The following is a 26643-nucleotide window of genomic DNA, read 5'->3' as shown; positions in this document are numbered from 1 at the left end:
CCTGCGCTGGTAGAGCTTTTCTGCCTGCGTTTCCCCAAGAGGAAGTTTGGCAAAACCTAGAACTCCGAACTCTTAGTGCAGTGACTTAACGCAGTCGACCGCCTTGTCTCATAATGTTACAATATCTTTAAAATTCAAAACATTGAAGGAGTGAAAAATTGACTTCATGCAAAGGAAACGGTCTTTCTAAAAAAACTGAATCCTCTCCTATTTCTGTATTCAACATGATGTCATTCAAGAGTAAAGTCTAGAAAAAGTTTGTAACTAGTGTATCACAAACATCAGCACTCTCAAAGAAATGGAGATGCCACATGTCTTTTCCCAGACTCTTTAACTATCCTACCAGATACACATTTGTACTGAACTATATTAAAAAATAAAGTATTGAAACCTTTCTGAAGAATTAAAATGCTTGGGAGCATGAAAGATCAAAGATCTTGAGGATGATCGACAACGAAAGATCAGTTTCACAAATGACTGCTTAACTGTGTCCCTGAGCAGGTAAGGCAGTAGCAAGGTGTTTTTACTTACCTGAACCTAGTTCTATAGTGAGTTTTGTTAATCTGGGCCTTCGTGCTAGACTGCAGCCAACGTGAAGCTGGAAGCTCTGGTGCTTGTAGTAAGAGGAAATGTTGATCTCATAGATCTTATGAAATACTATCACCACTTTAACACAGAATTGTTTATAAAAACGTCGTGTTCCAGTGTGCTTTCATTTACTATAACTTAAATTTCTAGGGTCAGTAAAAATTAGAGTGGATGCTTTCTAAGGTTTTCTCACTCTGTACGCTTCACAACACGGCATGTGGTTGGATAGGCCCCCAGTTCTTGAAGCTGTTCCACATCCTCCGATTCCTATGTCCACAGAAAGCCCAAGTGCTTCAGAAGGAGACGGCAGATTTGCCTTTATCTACTGCTTGTGTGGTATTTTTCAAAAGCCACAGGAAAGCAAAATATCTTTTTAATGACAGAAATTCATGGACACAAAATGCCCCAAAACAGAAGTGGTATTTAAGAAAACTTGTATGTTTTTTTAAACTTGACTAGAGTATAAAGTGACAGCATCTGTACAACTTCTAAGGCGCTTAATGGTGCTCTTTGTTCTGCCAGGCTTGTACCAATATTTGAAAACGTGTCTTATGGGCAACTGGGGAATTATAAACCTGCAGACTGGCTTATTAATTGGTTGAAATAGTAATTGAAAATAAGAGTAAGAACATTTCTAGATGATTTTTAAGCATGGTTTCTGCAAAAAAAAAAAAAAAAATCACGCCAATCTCTTACAGTTCTAAAATTTATCAGTAATGTGATGGACGAAACAGAACAGGCTGAGAGGTTTTCAAAAAGCCTTGACATAACGCCAGCACAAGCAACCATTAAAAGAAGCTAAGAAATCACAGAAAGGCAGAAGTTTGTCGTAGACCAAAAACTAGGCAGAAGAAAGCAAGCAAAGCGTGTGCCTTGGCCCTGGGGGGCCCCGGCAGCCCTCGTGGTTCCCTGGGCCCCCATCTCAGCCCAGCCTGGGGCCGTCAGTCACTGCCCTGCGACGCTGGCCCCGCCACGGCCCTGCCCCTGCCCACGGGACCCCCGACCCTGCTCCTGTCGCCGTCCCTACGGCTCCGGCTTGGCCCCGCAGCGGTGCCTGACGCCCCCCAGCCGGGGCTAGGGCTGCGCCCGGGGGCCGTGCTCCCCGGGGCAGGGGGACGGGCCAGGCTGGGCCCTGGCGGCCATCTTAGCGCAGCTGCCTCCCTGTTGCTTCGGGAGCGCCCGGTCTGCGCTGCTCCCTGGCGGCGTGGTACGATACGCCCGGTTTTCATCACCACGGAAAGGGCCAAGGGCAGGGAACATCGGTGTTCACGCCATTTCCTATATTTATGAGTGGTGTGAGAAAGCGGCAGACACGTCAGCGTCGAGGTTAGCCAGCACCAGAGCGTGCTGCAGAGCGGTGTTTAAAAGCTGGACCAACAGGCAAGGAGACAGCAGTGAACATCCCGTGTTACAATATGGAAGGAAATCGTACAAACTCAGCATCCTATCAAAAGGCAAATTAGCTGTATCTGCTGAGGAAAAAGACACGGACATCACTGTGAACAGTGTAACAGCTCTTGCTGCTCACTCCTCAGGAGCATTGCAACAAACAAAGGTGTTCAGACATGTAAAGAAAGGAATAGAGAAAACTGTGGGGAATTTTGTAATGTTTATATATAAAGCGGTGTGGTCAGAAGTATTGTGTACTCAACCGCTATCTCAAAAATTATATAGCAGAAGATACTCAACGAAAAAAAATAAAGTGGGTACAACAGAAAAAGCCTCCAAGAAGGGGCTGGCAAGACTAAACTTCCTATTGCGGCACAAAGGTAAGTACGAAGTTTGTAAAGAACAGCTGACACCACGAGCACAGGCCGTGAGGGCAGATTAGGGCTGCTGGGTCCCATGGCGCAGGTGACTATATGTAACGGGCAGTTTAAACGCGAAGGACAGCGCCGTTTCACGTAGTGAGGACTTCAGGCAGAACCCCTGAACCGCCCGCAGTGCCAGGCGGCGGGGGACCAGCTCGGCGAGCCCTGCCTGCTCGCCGCCGCCGAGCCCCTCTCCCCCCGCCGCCGTGTCCCCCCCCCCCCCCCCCGGCCGCTCCAACCGCCGCGCCCGGAAGGGCGGCGCGCGGGGGGCCTGGCGCAGCGCGACGTCACAGCCCCCGCCCGCCCGCCCGCCTGCGAGGCGGCGGTTGGCGCGATGAGGCGCCGCGCGGGGCTGGCGGGCGAGGCGCAGGTAGCCGGGGCCGCCCGTGCCCGCAGCCCCGGAGCCCGGGCAGTCCCGGCGGCGGGGTCGGGCCGGCGCTGAGGCGTCGGCTGCCCCGGGAAGGAGGGCGGGGGGGGGGGGGGAAGGTGCGCGGCCGTTGGGGCCGGCTGCCGCGTCTGAGGGGCGATGGCGGGGACGGCGCTGCGCAGCCGAGCGCCGTGGGGGGACGGGTGGCCCGGCGGAGGGGGGGGGGCCTCGCTGGGTGCCCGGCGGGGCAGGGCAGGGCTAATACCAGGCAGTGGCGGTTTTCAGTGTTGGATATAAAACACGTGGGAGCTCGGCCGCTGGGACGTCTCGCACCGTTGCTTAGAGTCTCATGGCCGGTGTGAACTGTTTGGTGGGGGGTCCTGCGTGTCAGCCTGCCCTTCCCGTGACGCAAAACGCCTCTGCGCTTCAGCATGCCTCCTAGCGCAGACTTCGCGTTGACTTGTAAAACATCTGTGGAAGAGGGTGAGGGTCCCTCTCTCCCTTTTAAGGGAGGGGGGGGAAAGACGTGTTGTACTAATTGTGTAAGTGGAATTGAAGTGACCCCTTCAGCATCCTTTGGGGGCTAATGAAGATTCGAGAATAGGCTGACGGAGGTTATGTGCTGGGGTGTTGAACACAGGTGTGGTTTCCGTGACTGTGTTCAGCCACCCTGCCGGGCAGGGAAGCGGAGTTCAAATCTTAAAGGCTGTGAACCAAGGCACAAAACTAAATTGGCCGAACTTGATCGTTGGCCAAGAAATCTGTGAGGACTGAAGTCAGATTTCCTACATCTGGTCAGCTATCAGGCACTGGTATATGTTTGTTTTTAACTGATTGTTGTAATGTATGGGAGATGTTGAGTAGCTGCGTAAGTGGAGAAAATAAAACTTGTCTGCCAGAACTGCAGTATTACGAAGATGATCTGTGTTTACACTGAGAACTATAGATTAGGATTTTCTCCATGGTATACATTTCATATCTCAATTCCAATACTCTGGTAGCATACTTCATTTGGATTTAGCTTATGCTAGTGAATAGAGCTATTTTTCATGCCTATACCAAATGTTGCTCTGTAATTTTCAACAATACTGAATAGTCTCTTTGACCTTCCCGTCTGACCCTCTGTTTACACAGAAGTCGTACTGTCCCTCTAGAGTCTTGTGGCCATGTGCTTATGCCCTCATTCAGTATGTCCCTGAGACCTGAATGAGTTGTATTTTTCCTGCATCCTATAGTGTGGTGGTACTTGGCCATCCTAACCTTACTGTAAGCACTTTGTAAATGCAGCTTAGAGTATACAATCCAGGTTAAAATAAAAATCTTTATTCCATGTCTTTATTGCTGTTCTATGTCTTCTGAACCGGGAAGACTAGGACTGGTGTGTTACATCCCTAGAAATGTCTGGATTTGGCAGAGGGTTGGGAAAGAAATAGACTAGCAAGCAAAGATGGAAGGAAATGTTCAATGTGAGGAAGCAGAGAAGCAAAAAGACAAAAGAGAATTGTAGAAAATGGTCACAAAGGATAGGAACACCAGGGTGGCATTTTCTGTTGAACTGGAAAAGGTACTAATGTTAATGACCTTAATTTGTCTCATGCAGCTGGATGAGATGTGGAGAGGGCGCATTTAGTGTCTTTAGGAGACTGTTTCTTGTATAGTTCCGCAGTATCCTCTTCCCTCTGAAAAGAGAAGATGTGATCGTTTACAGAAGGGATCTCAATGTTTCTGCACCGCTCTCAAAAAAAGAAATAGTAATGTGATATATTGTAGTTTTGCTTTATGAAAGCATATTGGATATGTAATATTTTGGGCAAAATAAATTAAACCTTTCAGTATGTAATTGTGGATATACGGTAGCCTTTTCAAGATACAGCAGTGTGCACATGTACGTACATCAGAAATGCGAGTTGATGGTTTTTTGGTACCGAAACGTCTATATTGCTTGAAAATTAATGCTCATTTTCTCGGACGGTAGATTTAAAGTTAGGGCAATAGTGTGGCACAAGAGAAAATTAGTTATCATATCTTTCCTGTCTTAACTCATGATTATATTACTTTTATTTGTGATTGGATCACAAATGATATTTTTCTCAAAGTAATTCATTTTCTGTGAGGAACAAAAACTATTTTCTCTGAAAGAACTATTATAATTTAGCAGGATGGCTGAGCATCTGCAAATATTTGAGTTAGTTGAAAACAGTTACATATATCCTTAGAATAGTCTCAAACCTGGCTTAGAGTATGTGTAGCTGTTTACGTTTTTCAAATGTGAACATCAAATTAATTTTTACAGTGTTCTGAGGTGTGCTACACACATTTTAGATGAAGAAACTGTTGCAGAGAGGTAATATGATTTGCTCTAGGCCCCAGTGGCAAAAAGCAGGTTAAAATTGAAGACTTTTTATCTCAGAGACTCTTAGTCCAGATTATTACTGGATAGTTCTTTTTTAAGTAAGTTTCTGAATTTCTGAAATGATAGAGGAATATTTTTTTTTCTGAGAGAAGGGATGCAAAGCAAAGAGCACTCAAAGCCGTAATGGTGTCTTTTTTTTTCTTCTTTTTTTGCATTTCAGAAGGCTGACACAGAAGACGACTACGTTAAAGTTAAAAGGAGGGATTTGGAAAGGCTGACAACGGAGGTTATGCAACTGCGGGATTTCTTACCCAAAATATTGAATTGGGATATCTTGGGGACGTTCCAGAAACTGGATGCTGTTGAATCAAGTGAGCTGAATCATGTTACGAGCTATTACAGATAACTATGAAAACTACTTAGAAAGAGAAGTCCTACCCATATAAATAGCTGTAGAGTTTATTGAGGTATTGCAGATTGAACTATGATATTAAAGGCATTAAATACACCTGTATTTGTAAAATGGTGTGTTTGTAATTAACAAAATTGGAAAGTACATTAGAAATAACTAGACTTTTGTCAAATTAATCTTCAGAACTGTTTTATTGGGGATAAGAACGAATATTTACTTCAAGCAATAAGGGAAGCTGTATCAGAAAGAAAGTGATTCTTCTTTGAGAAAGGGGGAAACCATTCTATTTTTCAAAATGTGACTTTAGATGAACAGCAAAATATATGGTAAAGAGTTGTGGATAAATGAGAAGTTAAGTTTATGGGAGGAGATGATGCCTTTGTAGTTACCTTATCTTTTATATAGTGTTATTGCCATAAATCTTCATTAAAAATTGCGTTGGAGACTAGTAACGGACTTTGGCCTCTCTGATATCTTTTTACTCTGATCCCCAAAGTCCATTTTTTTCAGGCTTGTGATCTCTTCTGTACCATCTTTCCAACAGTTGCACCACTTCCAGCATGACTTGAGAGCTGAACCTCAGTCAGCCCCCATCCCCAGCCTGCAGCTTACATGCGGGAGTAAAATTCACCTGTTCTTCTAGAAGTTTGTTTTGTCTGAAAAGGCAAGGAACAAACATTTAGATGATATTCTAGAAGACGTACGCTTTTCTATAATCTGAGTGATTAACTGAAGATTAGTTGTAATGGTTAGTAAGAGAACAGCCTCTCTACCTTGGAGCTCAGTCAGTCCTTGACTTCTGCTGTGTGGGACTGCCTTAATGAATACACAGGCACCAACCCCAGGAAGACCTGCCTACCAAGTCTGCACCTTTTGGCTGCCCACTGTATTTCTGACCTATGTAGCCTGCTGGAATGAGACCTTCATGTATCTTCTCTCAGCCTCCCTGGAGCGTATGACCCAGATGGTAGATGCTCAGACTAAAGGGCTAGCTCAGAATAAGTGTTCTGGCTACAAAGTACTGAAAGAGAGGCGGGGCTCTGTGAAGATGGACTACCTTGATAAAGACAGATGTGGAGCTGCTTTTCTTAGGAACCTTTGTCTCTGCTGCTGTGAGCTAGTTCTTGACCAAACTTCTGTAGTGAGAGATACAGTGGAGTACCTAGGAATCCTCACTGCAGTCTCCAGGGGTGTCACTCCTCTTTAGTACTATGTTCTAGGCATCAGAACCTGTTGCAGTCACCAGCGTAACCTCACTGTGAGGAACTTGCATCCTTTTCTCCTCCAAAGAAAAAATAAGATACACCCTCAAGGCCCATCTGCAATAACGAGTAGTATATTGGGGTAGAGTTTCCTGCTGCCTTGATGATACCTTCTTTGGAAGGACTTTTCTGTGCCATCAAATGCTAATAGAGCTGAAGAGACCGTCTCACCTGTCAATCCTGCTGCCAGTCAGGACATCATCCCTCTCATGAGAAGTGACGTAGCATCTGGAAATATTCTCTTTATGCTATTGCAAGGCATCAGGGACTGTTTCTAGTTGGATTAAGAGTACAAGTGTTCAAGTTCCTAGCCTTCAATCTTGCATTCAGAGAATGAACGTTCCATGCACCTAGTTTAACTGAAGGCATCCACCTTCCCAGCTTCGGAGCAAATGGTCAAATGTTTGATATTCAGATTCGTGGTTTTCTGACTTTTATCAGTGCTCAGTCTCGAGATGCCTCTTGCTGATCCTTCCTATGCTTCCTGTGCCACACATCAGAGAGACTGTCAGGGTCTTCTAGGAGCAGGTTTGCGGCAGTCAACAAGGGGATTTTAAGACTTCACTTGAACTGCTCTGCTGGCTAGCTAGCACTCTGCAAGTCCTTTGGAGAAGTCCGTGAAGCTGAGTCCGCCTTTAAACTCTCTTGAATATATTCCCACAGCGGAGGCGTCTCTTCCAGTTAATGAGGCAGTTTGATTATTTACGCTGGCTGTCACCAGTGTTTCATGCCCCTACAGCTGGACAAGTCAAGTGATGATTATTGCTGCTCCACTTCGCTCCTGCCCCTTTAGTGGCAGCAGCATGCAATAAAGCACACTGAGGGAAGATACGAACGATACAGTTCACCTAAGATTGGATGCCACAGAGGCACAAGTACAGCTATTGAATGGTGAGTTATCTGGTGCTGTTCACTAAATAAGGTCAGTAGGTACTGGCATAGGAAGTTTACAGGACTCTCTTGCAGGTGCTAGAGATGATTTTTCACATTGCACTTACAGAGGAATAATGGTTGATTTGTACGTCTGTAGATCTTCAGCAGCTATCGCAGTACTTGAGCAGTGCAAATATCAAGTGGTTAGGACTGGTGAGGTCTTGAATACCTTCATGAAGCCTTGAGATCTTCACATGTATCACTTGTATATCTAGGTCTATAGGATGCCCTTTTGCTGTAGGAACATTCCATAGAGGGTACCTAAGATCTGAACTGGCAGCGCTCAGTGCAACCACCACCACCTACCTCTTGGGCGAGTGACGGAGTCTTCACTGAGGCTTTGGCCTGTGTAGTTTCTGATTTTGAAAAGACAAGTCCATTTTATTTTTCAGTACCATTCTCAGAAAAAGTGGTTCGTGGTTGGAAGATAATACCTTAGTGGTATTCTTATGCATCTGTTCAGGGGGATTTGGTCTCCTGGAGAAATGCCAAAAAATGCATATAACATCGATCTAGTGTTTGGATCAGTGGAACTGGAATTCTGTTGCTCATGGGCATTCATCGTGACTCTGCTCAGTTCTTCACTTGCCAGAGCTTTGAGATTGGATCTGTGGCCTAGAAAATCTTCTGGTATAACCTATAGCATGGATGAGGATGAGCCCACCTGGCTTGGAATGTGTGCCTTCTGTACTTCAGTCATGCCCAATGCCTTGTTCTGTTTTTGGGCTTGTCATCTAGATGTTTACTCTCGCAGGGGCAAGTGTCACTTCTTACCGGAGTCAGATTTACCACTGTAGTAGTAGAGTCATATTTCATGTTTACCTAAGAGTACCATTTATATTGCTTGTTCATCCAGGTTAATAGTGAAAGCTTCTTTACTGGGATGAGGTAGACAGACTGAGCCTCAAGATTTTAATCTCAAGAGGGAAGGAACTTTCTCACTAGGGAATCAGTACTTGGAGCCAGTGAGAGAACCTGTCAGGCTTCCCTGTGTGCTGCTCAGGACCACAGTGTGCAGGCGGTGAGCAGCACAGCTACAGTATGTAATGTCAGCAGACTGGTTGGTGCTCATTCTGCTGCTTCTGTCAAGATGTTGTCAATTGTTGGGAGTAGTGCATCCACTCTTGAATTGCCTTAAGAGCGAAGGAGCGCACAGCTGGGAGAACTGGCTAAACATAACAGGGGGAGCTTTCAGGAATGAGGCATAGATAGAAATGAGTTTCTTAGCATCGACTTCCAATGTTACCCTTTTTTTTCCCCCCTCTAGAATGGACTCTTAAGTCTAGCTTCCCTTGACAGAAAACATTCTGATACCTTCAAGGAGGTTGATGCATCCTTCTCTTATCCAGAGGACTTCCAAAGTTATATACAGTAGGGAGCTGTTAATACTACTTCCTGCCTCCTTGCTCAGTTTTGGTTCCAGGACCCTTGAAGTCTACCAGTGAAGAATATGGTATCTGTGTGTCTGTTGGCTCTGCTGATGATAGTGGATTCAGGGTAGAACCTGCCTCTGAAAAGGTGGGAAGTGATTCTTTTCATTTCAAAGAGCTTGCTCCGTCCAGTGCGAGAGGTTTTCACTGGCCATTGAGTTCCACTGGGTGTACTTACTTAGGATAAACGGGTTCTTGGTCTGCCATTGATGAGCAGAGTGTGCGCTACGGTAACTCAAGATGTATTGATTTCTCTGTCAGGTGAAGTACTCTAAGACCCACCTCCACATAATAATTAGTGCTAAGGACAGGGCTTGAGTGGCTTACTGGGTGAATGAATGTGTGGTCCTTCACTCAAGGGAAGACAGAAAGTTTCCTACCCCTAACTGGAGTTCCTCAAAAGCTCAGTTAATCCATTCTCGCCTTCATTTTTGGTATTTTGCTTTGGATTGCAGTGGAAAAGAACTGAACGCTTGGGGAGCATGCCATAGCACATATACATTTTCTAGGTGTGGGCCCTCGCCTCGCCTCTGTAGTTACTGTTAAAGAGAAAAAGACTTAGTGTTCATGGCTTAGAATCACCCAAGGGCTGAATGGAAGTATGTTCTACTTATTTAAAAAAACTGATTGTAGCTAAATTACCTTCTTTTATATTGGGTGTTCAAAGCAATGTGCCTGTGTATATGTGATAGTCAACATTTTGTTGATGAGGATGAAAAAAGGAATTTATTTCCAAATAATGTGGAATTACTAAATAAACTCTGAGAATACAATCCCTCTTGATAATGGGGTCTGTATTTTTATTATGCTATCTTTTTGTTATGTAATTAGGTCTACTATTTGTTTTTTGGTAAATACATTTCTAAAAAAACTGACCACATGTAAGGCATAGCGTGTTCAGTATGTTAAGCCATAAACTATGCATTCATGATCACTGGTATGGAGCTTGAAGTTAAGTATCTCTTGTGTTTTAAACAGGTAGCAAAAATTACAGTGCATGCTATTTGGACATTACTTTTTGGAATTACTGAGATTTCTTTTTTTTTTTTTTTTTTTGGGTATATACACTAAGCATCCAGAACCGTGGTTTTTAATATAAAATTAAATCTAGATAAACCTCAACAGTTGTTAAAAATATCCTTCAAAGTGCATTTTTTAAAACTCACATCAGGATCTTGAAATATGATTCTTTTCACTAGACTTCCATTCATTAAAATTAAGCGTCTAAAGTGAAATGTGTTCCTGATAATATCAGAAACTCGTTTTTTAAGGGAATCATGGATAAATTTTGATTGTCACTGAAATGTTCAACATTCTTATAATGCTTTATAAACGTTAATCGAAAATATTTGAATTGCATTACATGTTTATTATTCACATAATTTGTACATTGTATATTGAACTACTCAGTTCTGACTGATCTCGCAATTCTTTTACTTAGATTTTCACTGTGCCTTCAATTTCATTTCAGAGATACCAGAAATCTGCAGATCATGAGAACCGATAAAAAGTAGAAAATTTGACTACATTTTAAAAAATCCCCAGGGCGAATGGAGCTCTGTTCCAAGATTGTATCTCACCAATGCACAGTATTTAATAGCCAGATGTGATTCTTCCTGGTTTTCCCTGTTTTAAATCGGAAACATGATGTTCATTTAGTTTTTGTAAGAACTGTTAAAATGTGACAAATTGCTATATACCAGTTTAGCCACAAGGAGGATGTCTCTACACAGGCAAATACTTAAAGCACCCTCATTAATATTGCATTTGGAGGATTCATTTTTCTTTAATGCAAGCCAGTTGGTCATAACTTATTTAATTTATCTAATTTATTTTACAACAGACATGGAGAAAAAGGAGGAGGAAATAGAGCAGCTGAAAATGGATTGTGAACACTTCAGAGCCCGCCTGGAAACAGCCCAGGCAGATTGCATGAGAGAGAAAAAGGTATATTTACTGTCAGAAAGAATACTGGTATCTGTATGCTTGAATTTTAATAACAAAAGCAATAGTGATCAGTTTTCCTTGTGCGTGTCACAAAATATCTCCTTAGCGCTTAGAAAACAATCTGAGATTTACATAGTCAGATGATTAGCAGATTGCTACCTAAAAGTTCATCACGGCTTGTGTTTTTTTCTTTTTCTGATATTTCTAGAGAAAAAGGATCAATATCATAACTAGATAAAATGTAATATGGTGCCATATGCAATATGATACCAAAAAAGTATTTACTGTATATTAATACCAGTACAGTTAACAGTCTCCCCCTTGCATACATAGCTATTCCATAACTACATCTCTCCAATTTCCATGATGTTTGAGGTGCCGTTTATGAGATTGTATTTCAGGCTTTTTGGCGGGGTTTGGCTGTAAGCGTTAAGAGCCTTTGTCAATATACCTGTTTATCCAATTGCCACGTACAGCCATGAATTAAAGAATTACAGAGCTCCTTTTGTGGTGTTGGTATTGCATTTAGTGATTATAGAAAGAGGGAGATATTCTTAACAATGAGGGAAATAGTAAGACCCTATCTTCTCAGACTGTGGGTCTTCTGTGAAGCCATTTGGGTCCAAATAGAATCACATACCCTAGCTGTTTAATTTTTGAGAGCGATATAAGACTCTTTTGTGATTATTTACTGCAGAAGTTCATTTCCATGGAAGTGCTTGCTATTTTCAGTAGTGAGCAGCAGTTCATTTCCTTAGCGTTCTGGAGCTACTATCTTCCAGCTTTGGAACTGCAGAAAGACAGATGAACCTGAAGGGATGATTTCATTTTTAAAAAGAAACAAATGAAAAACTAAGATGTGTGGTGTTAGGGCAGATCTGTATGGACATTCGGGAATGAAGTTTGATATGAATGTAAAGTGTGGTGGCATCATGGAACAGCTGTCTATTTGGATAATGCGTACTTCAAAATAAGTGTCTTCTGGAATATCTGTTGCAGTTCTATAGTAAGTACTTGTTTAGTTTTGCTATACACCCAGATTCCTAATTGTCTAAGCATGCAGGATGAAATTTCTGTAAGATTTAATGTTGCTACTTTGGATACTAGCCTGTTATTCATGTTAATATTACAAAATAAGTGTCAGGTGATTTAGGTCAGATTCCTTTTGGATGGAAGTTTTAATTAAAGCGTGGATCACTTAGTAAGAGTAGTCTGTTGTCTTGGTGTTCATGATCAAAGCTCTCCTCCCCATGTCTTTAGTGCTGTGCAGGGCACAGGTTGTCTAAATCGCTTGTTATATGCCTCAGAAGTATGTTTCTTTGAATGGATTGTGCTTTCATAAGTTGCAAAATCCTTTAGCTGTTCAGGATAAAAGAAGGTGATGTATGTATATATGCAATTGTTTGTTCCCGTTGATCTATCTGCACAGTATTTTCCACTTGATTGCTGTTGTATTGCTGTTCTGTTATAGGCATCCTTTCATATAGTTTGTGAATTATTTCCTACATATTTATCTTGTGAAGGACAAGGAAATGATACACTGGAATGAACATAAAAATAAATGCATCTCTAGTTAGGCAGTGTCCTTTCCTTAGGTGATCGTAAATCAACGTTTTACATTTTAAAATTTCTTCAGCGTGCTATATCGCTGTTTTAGAGAATCACAATGCTTCCTGAACCTGAGCAAAACTTGGAAGTGCATATGTTACTCTTGGCTAACGTCTGTCGTCTTTGTCATTTCATAGTCAGGTGCTTAAGCACTGCTGTGTTGCTGTGGCTTGACCCTTTCCTGAAGATGGTGGTGTTGCATAGCACACTGATTGCTTAGGAATGTGAACTTCCTCAGGAGTGTTGTTTCCAGCTAGGTTGTTTGCTTTTGCTCAGTTTATTTTCCTAGCCCTTGAGTGTAATACTTTGTTTTCCTCACTTTGTAACTTTGTTCTGATGTTGCTTACGATGTATTTAAAATTCTGGCATTTCTTGCAGTGGTTTTGCATTCTTGTTGAGGTATCTAGCTGTAGTATCCCAGGGTTATATGTCTTGCTAGTTAGAATTAGCAGCCAAATGCCAACTGCAAATAAGATGTATTAAAAGATATGTTTGCCTAAGAAAAAGACAATACAGAAAAGAAAGTGAGGAAGAATACAGGGGATAGACAGGAAGGTGCCTGTGGACATTTTGTTGGTGCACATGGTGGCAGCAAAGCTGAGAAGTTTGGTAGTGAGTTATGTAAAAGATAAATTTGGCTAACTTGCTTAAAAATGAACAAAGTATAAGGAAATAAGTGACTTTGTGTAGGCATGGAAGTCCCAGGAAATCAGCAGTGTCGGTCTTTAGCATATATTAAACTATAAGGTGAAAGAGACTCCAAAGAAAAAGTATGCACAGAGATAAACGTAATAAATTTCATTAGAACTATAACAAATTTTAGCCTGTGTTTTCCATTAGGAGTATGATAAAACAATGCAAATATGGCTGTCTGGTGTGATATAGAAGCTAGATGTGAGCAGAAATAATTGATGACAAACAGAAGACAAGTAGCATTGTGCTGGATGACGTAATGTTACATACATTTTTAGATGACTTTCCCTTTCTATTCTTTCCAACCCCGCAACTTCAAAATAATGAGATGAACCCCTAAAATGACAAGATATTTATTTTAAAATCTGAATGGGAATATTTAATTGAAAGTTTTGTTCTTTTTGCTCGACATAAAAAAGATTCCTTCTCATTTCCCCAAGACTTCATCCTGATAACCAGATGTGCAAGGGAGGGTGGGGTGAAGAGGCTATTTTTCAGGGTGAATCTGACAATCACATGCCTACAAAGTGGGCAGAGCGCAATCATTCTGCTCTTTTGACATTTGAGTGGCAATTCTACCTCCTTTAATTCTTGAGCTAGCATCATTTTTCTTGATAGGCCTTTATCTTTCCCTGCAGCGCTGCTTAATATCACCCCACTCATGGTTACCAGGGAGCCCCTACCCACTCTGACAGACTGAAGACTTTGATATCCCAGCCTTGGTCTCACTGACCGCACTGGCGCTAAGCTGAGAACTGCAGCAGCTTCACTACCGCTGTGGTGGCAGTTGATAGGAAGCCAGTGAGACCTAGAATCATACCTATTTCTTGATACTCTTCTGGCCAACTTGATACTCAACTGGCCCAATGTGACTGGGAAGAAGTACTGGCAAATTGGAACTACGTCCTGGTCTTGCTGATTTGCTTTGCTCTCTCTACTGCTCTATGGCAAGGACCGCTGAGCAGCTCGCTCAGGTGGTGGATGCATGATGGAGCCTGGGCTTTTCTGGTTCTACGTGTGAAAGGTCCTCCAAACTTCAGACATGAGGCTTCTTTCTCCAGGGACTTGGTCTTCCTTTGTCACTGCTGGTCAGGAATATGGCAGTGAAAAGAAGGTGGAAGAGACAGCAGGATTTATCCTAGATCCCCAGCCATTTTACCACAATGGCTGAGACAGAAGTCCAATTTGAAAAACAAAACAACCCTTTCTCCCTAAAAGATGATTCCAGTATCCTTTGTAAATGGTTGGGAAAGCTGACCTCTGCTGCCGAAATCCGTTCTCTCTCGGAGAGACACGTAGCTATTTGCGTAGGAGGAGCAGACTTTCCTATCAGACTGCTCTAGGTGCCCCTCAGTCTCAGCATGTCACTTGGTCTGACCTTGTGGACAGGCTTCTGGTTACTGTCAGCCTCCATGATATACTTATTACTTAGATATAGCTCTGAAGAGAAGGTATGTGTCCGGAACTGCTGTGAATTTGCCCCTCATTTCATATGAGGCTGTGGTATTGTTTCCTGTTCTCTCAGCCTAGAAACATATGTGGACTGACATGAAGCACAACCAAAATTTCCTTATGCTATTTCAGGAGAAGCTGGACCTCCGGCAGCACCTGAACGAGGCCAAGCAGCAGCTCCTGCAGCAGGCAGAATATTGTACAGAAATGGGTGCAGCAGTATGCACCTTGCTGTGGGGCGTATCTAGCAATGAGGAAGCAGTTAGAAACATTCTAGGAGGAGTAAGTATGGCAAGTGACTACTTATTGATGTTAATGCTGTTAGGTATTTTAAAATAAGTACCTTGCTCTGTAATGCATTTTAACAAAAGGATACATATTAGAAGCTGATGGGACAGCAAAAATGTTTTCTGAATTGTGTTTTCTTTGGGGAGCATCCATTTTTATTTAAGAAGTGTTGGAACAATTACTTACATACAGCAGGCTAGGAATAAATACCGTAATTAATTTTTACGTTGCCAAACAAAGATTACCTGTTTCCTGCCACACACAGTTAAACTGAAAGCAAGGCTGCAGCTAGCACAACGTAAATATCTCTGCAAGCTGACTAATAGAGGAAGAAGATGTACTGCATGTATACATGCAGTAGCTCCTGTGCCTACAGAGAGCTTGGAGGAGCTATTTCCATGGAAGGAAGATACATTTGTCAATTTTCAACTCCTTTAGATAGGCACCTTAATACAGTATTTGTGCTGCCCTAGTACTTGCATGAGTCTTCGTATTTAGAGAGCCTCGCTGTTCTGAGTGTAGTGAATCTTACTAACTGTTCAATGTTAAACATGGACAGGTAGCTTATTAAAAAAAGCCCAAACCCCAACAGTTAGAGATAGTGACAGTAATGTAATTAACACATTTTCACTGCCAAGTGCAGCTGATGGAGTTAGGAAGGATGAGAAGGGCGTGCCCGATAAGAACATGGTTTTCAGTCTTGCCATAGCCGACATGAGTAGGAGCTATTGTACTGGAGCTGAGTGAACTGATGCCGCGGTTCCTTCTGGCTTGACTTTTCAGCAGCGTGATGAACAGCTGAGTGAACAAGATCAGCTCATTTTAATAAGTGGTAAACTAGTGTTTTTGTAAAGGCTTTTCCAGACTGGGTGCACCAAAGTACAATATATAACTCCACATTAGATATCAGAAAGTTGTATAGTGATACCTTCTGATCATTCAAGATTCAAGCAGCAGCAGTTACTAAGAAAAAAAATGTAAAAACATCTATATAAAGCAGTTAAAAAATACAGAATCATTACAGCCAAGCAGATACTAAAAAAACGCCACATAACAACAAAAGCAGTATAAAACCGCATGCCATAGTTTCAGAACAGTTTATAACTGAAAGAGCAGACAATCTTTCAGTGACTAGCCATTGTTATTTGACTTGTGAGACTTAACATTGACAGGGGATGTTTCCTACAAACGAAACACTTTTGGAGTGATGTAAATGACTTTATTTCTACCAAGACGAGAGCATAATTAGTAGAAGCCTTGTTGAATACAGTCTTAAATATCAAAATTAAGTAGAATTAAGTAAAAACAAGATAAATACATTGATGATTTGTTTAAGGGTAAAAAAGCCTAACTATGAAGATGCAATACCTTTGTTTCTAGATTGGTTTGAAATGCGAAATACCTCTACTATAGACATTCTTAGCAACCGTTTGAGCTCATTGAACTGCTACAGTTCTGGTGAAGGTCATAGCAATGTTTTGGGGTATTGTTTTCTTGTGATAGTCACACGATAAGAAAGATGGCTGGGCTTGCAACAAGACTTCTAGGAAAAGCACCATAAATGGGTTGCATGGCATTGCACCAACCACAGTTTAGAACTGGCAATGAGTCATATTATAAAAAATATTGCAGAGATTTGTCATGCAAAGTTTTTGGTTTGGGTTATATTTGGACAAGTGGTGGAGCTGTAGTGTCTTCCTCTTTCCCCTCCAGATGGTGCTGTGGACTACAGAAATGTGTAAGAACATCAAGAGTAACTTCAAACTGTACCACCCATATTTAAGTGTGTGGGAAGGGGTGGCATCAATTCAAAATCATTTCATACCTGAGGGAACAACACAGCTTTTTTAGGCTATTGCACAGACACAGAAGTGGGTCTGTCATATAGTTCTACAGAAATGAAGATTGCTTGACTGAAATGGTGTATAAAATCAATATGGCGTTCGTATCATAGAGGCTGGGAAAGTCAAAACTTAAACTGCAAAACTGAAATGTAACACAGCGTTTGCAAGGCAGTGGGAGAGAAATGCCTAGTGTTTCTGCCCATGCTTAACGTTCCTAGAGAGAGCTTAATGAAACACCCAGAGAAGCAGCATGAGAGAGAGTTTCAAGGACACCTACCTGCATGAGCCAAAAAAGAAGTAAATTGCTTCCCAAGAGATTGTTTTAGGTGCCTTTAAAAAACTTCAACTGCATATTCATGTGAGAGGGCTCTTGTACAGAGACACAAACTAAAGGTTTGTTTTTAAAATGACATCAGGGTTTTCCTCAACAAGAGGAGTTTTGGATCCTGCAGATACGACCTGCTCCTCCAGTTATCTGCTATGATGACAAACAGCTTTATATTTTAAGGCAGCAATTCTGAATGTTAACTGATATTTTCATGTAGGAGTTGCTTGGGACAGCAAAGAGTTCATTGTGCTGTCTAAGCTCAAGCACCTTATGGCTGCTCTCAGAAGTCATTATCTCCACACCTGTAGGTGAAAGATTCTTCAGTTCCATGAAAATACTGTTGAGCTAATTAGGGATTGCATACAGTATGTAATCTTTGCTCTTTATAAACCTGAGTGGTCTGTGCTCCAGCTCCTCAGACCTCACCAGAAATTAAGTGATGGCTGCTTGGAAGGAAGGTTCAGCAGATATGACACCAACTGCACCTCGAGAGACGTGATTTCTGTGCATCATACCAGCTATTTGGTTTGCTCAGTACTCCACTATACTCTCATGTGATACACTTACAATAACTTATACTAGTCTGCTATACCAGGCTGTCTTTGTTTTCTTTCACCCCCTCTAATTCTTTAGCTGTAGTCACTGCCTATGATAAAAATACTATATTTGAGGTGTGTTGTCCATATAAATACGTTCAGTACTTGCACAAGTGCACTTTTTTCCCCTCTCTCCCCACAATCCTTTCATTCCTGTTATTCTGGGACCACAGTTTCATTTGTGAAGAAACAGAGTATTGGCTGATCCTGTGTTTTACACTCTTAGTTGGAATCACTCCACCGGAACTGTACCTCTTTCCTCCTAAAATACATCTTTGATGTGGTGCACGTGCACCAGTGGAGGAGTAAATAAGTGTTATCAGCAGGTTTGTACAGATTGTGAAGGCAGTAATTTTGCAAAAAATATTAAAATTTTCCGTCACTTTGCAGAATGACTACAAGTTCAGGCATTTCATGAAAAGACAGAAATTCTCGGCATTCTTTCGAACTGCCTATTCCATTTAGGTGCTGCAGGAAATGACTTAAAGTTTCAGCTGTTTGATGAAATCACTGGCCATTAAACACTCCAAGAAACCTGGCATGATGGGCGCTCTGTTACGGTGTGTTTTTTTTTTTTTCTGTGAAAAATAGAATCCTCTGTGGGAAACTGTTCCAACAGCGTTCTGCTGGTCGGAATTATTAATGAGCAGAAATGATTCTTTCAGTCTTTCTTTGTGGGTTCTGTCTGAACCTCTCACTATTGTCTTCAGTCTACTCTGAGCTTTCTCAGAAGATTGCATAACGTAATTACAGGCTCTACTCCTGTTCCTACATTCTAGCATGATGATTGTCTTTCTCATGTGACATTGTTGACTTAAATTCAACCTGTGACCTAGCAGATACCTCCATTTCCATTTCTGAAGAACTTCTACCTAGCCAGTTGTTCTCCATCCTGTATTGAGCAATTCATTAATCCTGTTCATATCCAGTTGAATTCTACTTTTTCTGAGGATGTCATTGGTTTTCTGAAGAATATTAATGTCAGGCCCCTAAGTCAGGCTGCTCTCCAGTGTTCAACTGGTTACAGGTAGGATTTTGACAAATACAGCTGTAGTAGTCCCAGTAAATGTGAAACAAACACACCCAATGCATGTATTGCACAGCAAATAGGTGATAGCCTCAGTTTTGAAAATAAGCGCTAGTTCTGTGGTTTGATATGTACGACTGGAGGTTTAGGAGGGAAATAGGCAATTGGAAGATTTTATAAATGCAGCATAAACTAGTTTCCCATGCTTTTCTGAGGTAATAATTTCAAATATCAGGAGTTTAAGCATGCCACTGAGTGCATATCTTCTATTTTCTGTTGTTCTGTGAAGTGACTAGAAGCTTTAGTAATTTTGCATATTGTCCAGTTTCACTGTAGCATCTAATAATCATAGTTACTCTGTGTGTATAATTTTTTCTTTCTCTTCCACACTTGCAGAGTAAAGCAGTAAAGTTTTTTACAATCACTGCACAGACTATGGAGAGCTTTGTGAAGTCATTAAATGAAGACGTGAAGCAGCAGGATTTGGATTCTGATGAAAATCAGTTTGTATTAGCTTTGGCAGGGATTGTAACAAGTAAGTTAGTGTTATCTCTCAGGATAGCATTCCATATACATGTAGTGGGAATTTATATATTGCGTTATATGTACTGCAGTAAATTCAGTTTTTCAAAATCAAGTATATGATGGCTGACTGCCCCTTGGGTGACTTCCTAGTCTCTTAAAGTTCTAGAAGGTTTTGTCATTTGACGCTTCTGTGAGGAACTGAAGTCTGTGAAAAGATTTAAGGATTAGATGTTCAAGAGCCGAGAAGTGCTGAAACACTTCTGCTCAATCTGGAGTAAAACAAGGACCATTTTGCTAGTCGTGTAAACTCATCTTGGTTTGTAAAAATCAAGCAATATATTTTCTGAATCACCAATAACATTAACATCTTTGAGATGTATTAATTGTAGATGCGGTGTGTAGGTCAGTTTGATCTTAAGGAATATGTTCAGCGTCTTGAAGTTGCTTAACAATATTGTTGGTGCCAGATGGACTCCAGCTTCACTGTCTGCTAGATTTTATGATTACATAGTGCTAAGAAAAATAAAAAGTTGTAAACCTGACTTCCATAGAAAATGTCTCTTTTTAGAGTAACGTAATAAGTAGGAAGCCACAGACCTGTGTTAATATGGTTGCCTTTGACTTGGAAGGCTATGCGAAATGGGGGTACTATGTCATCAGCATTTTTGCAAAACAATGCAGGTGTTGAAATGACAGTGGTTAACAACATGATGCAAGGTAGAGGAAACAATGGATACATATACAAGTAAGCGAGTCTTGCATTAGCAGTTTTTTTGAATGATTTTAGGTGCTGTGGTGCATTAAAGATTGTAATAAAAACAGTATATGAAGCTTTATGCCATTGTACCAAGTAAAGGTGGGATTCAGTTCTCTCAAATTGCTTCATTGAGAAGAAAAAACATAGCAAAAGTAAAATCTGAACACAGAAAACGTTTAAAGTCTTTTATAGAAGGAGGTTGCTGCCTGAAGAGGAATTAGCATGGTGGAATGAAATCCTCTTGTCTCTGAAGTTGATATAGATTTTGCCATGGAATTTGATAATGCCAAGATTTCTGTCTTTGTCTCTATAATTTGGAAAAGGGATTGCTGAAGCTTAAACATGATGAAGGATACAGCAGATGAATGATGCAGAAGGTGCCATTTTAATCCTTTTTACACTGTAAAGTAGTATATTAGCTATATTAAAAGAATGTTAAGGTTACGAAATGCCAAATATTCAGAAGTTAGAAAATGCCAGAGCTGAAATTCTCTGTGCAGTCTTAACACAGCCAAGCATAAACACATATTCTGATAACAGTGTTTAATTATGCACCATGTTTATAGTACCTCTGCTTTATTCTGAGATTAGAAAGCGCGTCAGAGTACATGCACAAGAGAGAGAAACTGAGGCTGCATGGAAGTGGAAGAACTTTGTCCTGCAGCAGATCCCCAGACTTGACCTGAATGGGAGGCCAGGGAGACAGGTTCTGTCACTAGTTACTTGCTCCTTGCTTCAGTCATTTGGAAGAGGTTTGGCTGGCTGCACAGTGCGAACAAGCCCAGGTTGCTGTCGGATACCCCTAAGGCACATAAGGAGGCCCTAAAGTATGAGGCAAGCACGAGGGAAAATATTTGAGAAAACTTTTGCCTCGGAGCGGTAGTCTTCAGAAGTGTTTTTGCCTTTTGGGTTGTGCATGAGTAATGCAGTACCTGCAGAGAACTAGGAAAAGAACTTTCAAGTAGACTTTTAGAAGTGTTTCAGTGGTGTGGTGTGCCGGTCATTCTGGATCGAGCAAATATAAAACAATCTGCAGTTTTGTTTCTTTAAAATGGACCCTATAATGATCAGCTTTGCTTTATACCCACACCATTTGCAGACGTCTGCTTAGAATTGCTTGAATCCAGCCTTCTGTTTCATAATTCACTGTGTTACTGTTAGAATCCTGGCCACCCTGAATACATATTTTAATTACTAAAGTAGAATGAAGAAGGACTTTGACCATTTGCTGCTTCAGTAACTTATTAGCATCAATATTTGCTGTGTAGATGAATATAGTGTGAAGTTTATATAGATGTCATAGTTCATTCTTCGCAGCTGATGTACTTTTAGTTGTGCTGATAATTAACATTTTTGTACGAATCATGATTTTTATGGTGTTGTTTTGTGTTTTCTCATAGATGTGGCTGCGTTGGCATGTGGCCGTGAATTCTTGGTTAGTTCAAGTCGGGAGTTACTGGACACAATGATGCAGCTCCTAGGAGACATGAAGCCGGGACTCTGTACTAAATTTAAAGTGTATGATGTCTGTTTTTTTCTTTCAAATGAAGTGCATCATCTTGTAGTATCAATCACAGTGTTTTCCCACTCTCCCATTATCTCCTTTCCTGGAAAGGAAACATAATTGTTGGAAAATGTTTTCACAGTGGCATTCCTTGCAGTTATATCAGACTTGGCTGCAAGGCTAGCTTCGTCCAGGTTTTGTGTTCCTTGTGAAGTGTCTTAAGCACCATAATAGTCTAAGGATGAACAGAGATACATCCCTCTACCTTGGGAGGGGCTCATGAGTTGAATATCAGATAAGGAAGGTGTGAGGTTGAGTTTTAAGACAGTGTATGGGAAACCGGGACTTGTACTTATCCCCTTCCAAGATGAAAAAATAATATCTGTAAATGCTTCATCTGCTTAGTGAAAAAAGTGCGTTATGTATCTGCCAAGAGCAAAAGTTTAAATCCCTTTATGCTACCTTAATAGCCAGAAGCATCATACATCTATGTTTGCAAAGGGTAGAGCCTATGAAGGGACCTCGCAATACTGAGTTGTTTTAAAGAAAAGGCCATGTTACACAGTTCAGACACTGGAAAAGTTGTCCTCTCCGGGAGATGGAGAAATTAAATAAACTATCATCTTTGCCTTTTTCTGAGAGCTGTTACGAACTGAGGATATATGACCTCGAGTGAATAAGTTACTGTGCCTTAACAAGTACTTGCTCATCAGCTAAATTCTGGGCTCTGATCTCATACATCTGGTTAATTTGTTCATGAAGAAGGCTTAAGCCAACATGTTTTTTCACAGGGTGGGGGGAGTTAAGAATTCAGATATAGGCCAGCTGTCATGGCTCAGCTGACAAACAGCAATCCAGCCAGCCACAGTAACTTGATTGTGTCTCTGTACACACATTTAAGCAGGTTGCATGTGATAGATATGAAATCAGTCTTGTCTTAACTTTGGATAGGTTTTATCTTGCCTAACCTCAGCTATCTAAAAGCTAGATGTCGAGTATCTGCTAACTGTCTAGGCTCCTTCCCACAGTCAGTGGAAAGAGATGGTGCTGTCAGATGATCGTTCATTCAGCCCATGTTAGGAGAGAAGGAATTGCTCTCTGAAGGTGCTTGCCTTTCCGTTTTGGGTAGTGAGAGGGAAGTTGAATAGCCTGTGTTGTGTGTAGTGCTTAGGTACTTTGATATCAGTCATTTACTGTATTTACCAGTTGTAGAGTTTTAAGGTCAGCACTCAAAACAGGCTTATTAGCGCTTGGAATAGGATTTTTTTTTCAGCCTCTACTAAAAGATTTGTATGAAAATCACAACTTTCACTTAAGAAAGAAAAGGCAATTTGTGCCTTCCTGTACATAGGGGAAAAAAAAAAAAAACATGAGAACAGGACCTGTAAAAAGTTCAAAATCTTGTTAGCAACAATAACAACCAAAAAAAACCCAGAGGATTTTATTTGGGGCAGGAGAGGGGAAGAGGAAATTATTTCTAAACACACACATGCACCCCTGTACTTATCCCCTTCCAATATGAAAAAATAATATCTGTAAAATACTTCATCTGCTTAGTGAAAAAAGTGCGTTATGTATCTGCCAAGAGCAAAAGTTAAATCCCTTTATGCTACCTTAATAGCCAGAAGCATCATACATCTATGTTTGCAAAGGGTAGAGCCTATGAAGGGACCTCGCAATACTGAGTTGTTTTAAAGAAAAGGCCATGTTACACAGTTCAGACACTGGAAAAGTTGTCCTGTTTGGGGATTTTCCACTCTCCCAGCCCAGCAAAGAAGGGTATTTTGTGTGTGTGTGTGTGTTTTTAAATTGTTCTCTAGAAGTAAGACTTCTTCATCTGCTTGATAATCTTAAATGATCAACATATTCATAAGCAGACATGCCAGAAGAACTCTCTTTTCTCCCTAATGCAAGGAGTATAAGGCAGTACAAAGTGAAAGGCAACAGTGAGATAGAGAGGTGATAGTTAACAGAAATTATAGTGCAGTTTCAAAGTTATATATAAACAGATTCTGGAATCATCATAAATAACATTTACACATGTGTGCACACATACACACACTCATATATATATATATATGTATATGTATGTACACATACATGCAGACACATTTTTTAAACTGCATCTAAAGGCTGATAATGTCTGTCCGTTGCTTTGGAAAGGTACTGTTTCTCTCAAAGCATTACCTCGGTATTACATGAAAGGACATCATCAGCTTAAAGCTTAACCAGTAAAAGAAAAAAATTGGATTTATCTTTTCAAGGATAAGTTTGTCCTTTGCTCGGTTTCTGTGGTTTTACAGTTTTTTTGCTTTCATTTTCAAAAATATTTTTTGTTAGTATGTGACAGATCAGGGGAAACTGTGAGTCTCATTCTGCATAGAGCGGTATCAAATAAAAGTAAACTGAGAAAGAGAGTTCTCTTTCCTCTTTTAGTTCTAGCAATTCTATTTTACTTATAAAAGCATAAAATTAAACATATACAAGGAAAAGCTGTGATTATTCCAGCACTGCTACAATATCCTTTGCAACTCATGAGTATGCAATAGTATCCAAGGAGTCTACATGAATGTGAGTTCTGAAATCTCACTGTGGTCTTTGCCTCTTTGAAATAGCTGTGGTATGAAATAAATGCTCTCATTTGTATAAGCTTTCTTCAACATTTGTAATTGGTTAGGCAATCAATAAGCATTTACACATTTGTTCATAGCTGTAATTAAATCGTTAGGAATCTTTAACTTTGCTTGTGTAGCAATTGGAAATAGCCAGTAAAAATATTTGATTTTATGTACTAATCTCATGTATTAGACAAAAGAGAAGAGGCTTTAGCTGTGCTTTTAGTTCTAGATTTTGAAGGCAGCATTGACAGATTCAGTGGTAAAGATGTTAATTAAATTTGGCTTGCCTAAATAGGAAGGCTATGAAATGCATAAGTAAAAAGACCTCTACATAAAAAAACAAAAAACAAAAAACCAGAAGATACTGTTTATCCAGTAAGATTTTGTACCAGATTTGCTTCAGGAAGAGTACATACATAGTGCAGGAAATAGTTATTAGAATATGCAAATACTAGAGGTGAAGGCAGCGGATAAAGAGCCTGGAAATGTTTCTGCATTGCTTAGGTAAGTGTGCTTAATGAGTAATAAAATGTTACTACTTTTGTGTTAGGCCTTTGTATTGGCTTGGGGGACGGGTTAAGTCTTCTGACACTCCAAACCACAGCACTTTCCTGGATCACCACCACCAGTCCGCACAAAGCAAACAAGTTAAAAGGCAGGCATTACGGTATCTTTTTACATCACTTTGTTTCTAACTCGAAATGTCAAACAGATTAAAGATGAAATATCTTGTCAAGAAATGTTAACTCTTTTTATTTTAATTAATTGTTTTATTGACCATTTTCATTCTGGCTAAGTATATGTAATTATGATGGTATTCTTTTGTCAGGTCTTAAATTCTGCAACCCAAGTAAGCGCTGTTGAAGCTATATGGAAAGGAGCGTATGGACTTTGCAAGCTCACTCAGCACCCCTCACTGCTTGTTGGGGGTCACTGATGTAGTAGATTTAATAATGCTGTTTCTTCTTCCAACTACTTAAGAACCTAGTTGATCAAACTCACGATGCAGCAAATAATATAACTTAAACTTGTGCCACTGCGGGATAAACTTGAGTTATGTTATTTTTCTTGCCTGCTGTCTGCAGGGTATGTGTGGAGACTATGTCTGATATTCTGCTGATGGTTCAACTTAAGCCATGATAACTGATTTGAAAATAGGACGTGAGGCGTGAAGACCTTTAAGACATAACATTTTTTCCCTCTTATTTGGAAATGGTGACAGTACAGTAACATGTAGGTTTATCACAGTCTTCAGAGATAGCGGTAGCCAGGCTGGCCCCAGAGCAGAAGAGAAAATTCCAGCCCATTCCTGTTTGTGTATAGTTGTTTTGTATGCAACCTAGCACCCAACTGTGAGTTGCTATGATGACATGTTCCATAAATGTTGTGGGAGCCCTGCCCATACATCCTCCCTTTTATTGCCCAAAAACTAGATTGTGCTCTTAATTGTAAAGATGATCCGCATAAAAGGCAGAAGAGGAGAACATCACTAAAAGCATGAAAGAACTCAGTCGTATGGCAGCTTTTGGCTCCAGAGTACAGCTAGTTTTTCAAGCACATTAGGGGCCTCTTGGCTAGGAGTTTGTAGCACAGCAGTGATCTGATTTTGAAAGAGGCTGAGCAAGAAGTTTCTCTTATTAACTTAAGTGGGTTTTTTTCTGCGTGCTTCTGACTTCTGAGTATCAGGTCACGTTCCTATTGGAAGTTAGAGGGAAATGGAAAAAGTTTGCATTAAGCCCACTGAGACTCTGCCTACCTGACATAGAAAGTTTTATCCAGCAGAAACATAAACTCTTATCAGAAATGTGGAAGACAGTGTAATAACATAAGCATCGAACATTTAAAAGAAGAATTTAGTTCAGCAGAAACTGCAGAAGAAGGTTTAGTGCCAACAAAATCTTCTGTATTAAGTATTGGCAGTTGTTCTGAGTAGCTTTGAACAGGGAGACTCATTCTGAGCTGCAAGTTACTGTACTTGTCCAACAGCGTAAGGTGGCTAAAAATAAATTCTAGCCTGGGTGCTATATCTACATAAACTGGCAAAGCTGCCATTTCTGTGTGTAACTTCCTGGGTCTTACAACGTTACCTCAGCACTGTCGTAGCCAAGGCTAAGGTGGCACTACTAGTCAAACCCCCTTTTCCTAATGTTTTTCATATATTTCAAATTACTTATCATACTGAAGCTTTTCATGCTTGCAGTAACTTTTGTGGAAGCCTACTCGGGAGAATCTGGTGGGATCGGCAGGCAAGAGTAATGCCTTTAAAATACAGATCTCTCTCCAGCAAATGTGTTTTTCCT

The 26643-nt window shown here is 40.9% G+C and overlaps 1 protein-coding gene across 7 annotated transcripts in view; it reads left to right on the top strand.

The window, feature by feature from the left end:
- Positions 1–456: 456 nt before the first annotated feature.
- The window catches only part of HSF2BP (heat shock transcription factor 2 binding protein), a 37202-nt gene continuing 11015 nt past the window's right edge, over positions 457–26643 (top strand). The window contains exons 1-7 of one of the 7 annotated variants that reach the window (XM_068915419.1): positions 2660–2769; positions 4367–4517; positions 5340–5490; positions 11000–11103; positions 14989–15138; positions 19336–19474; positions 21622–21739. In XM_068915419.1, coding sequence (XP_068771520.1) covers positions 5409–5490; positions 11000–11103; positions 14989–15138; positions 19336–19474; positions 21622–21739 — 593 coding nt within the window. In that variant the 5' untranslated portion in view covers positions 2660–2769; positions 4367–4517; positions 5340–5408. Of the gene's footprint in view, positions 502–1714; positions 2358–2659; positions 2770–3051; positions 3250–4366; positions 4518–5339; positions 5491–10999; positions 11104–14988; positions 15139–19335; positions 19475–21621; positions 21740–26643 lie in introns of those variants that run through there. The other 6 variants (XM_068915430.1, XM_068915448.1, XM_068915441.1 and 3 more) reach the window with 6 other exon arrangements.

Source organism: Struthio camelus, chromosome 1 (assembly GCF_040807025.1).
Source record: "Struthio camelus isolate bStrCam1 chromosome 1, bStrCam1.hap1, whole genome shotgun sequence".
Classification (NCBI taxonomy): Eukaryota; Metazoa; Chordata; class Aves; order Struthioniformes; family Struthionidae; genus Struthio; species Struthio camelus.
The sequence above is the reverse complement of the archived record's forward strand: the minus strand, read 5'-3'. Positions and strand labels throughout refer to the sequence as shown.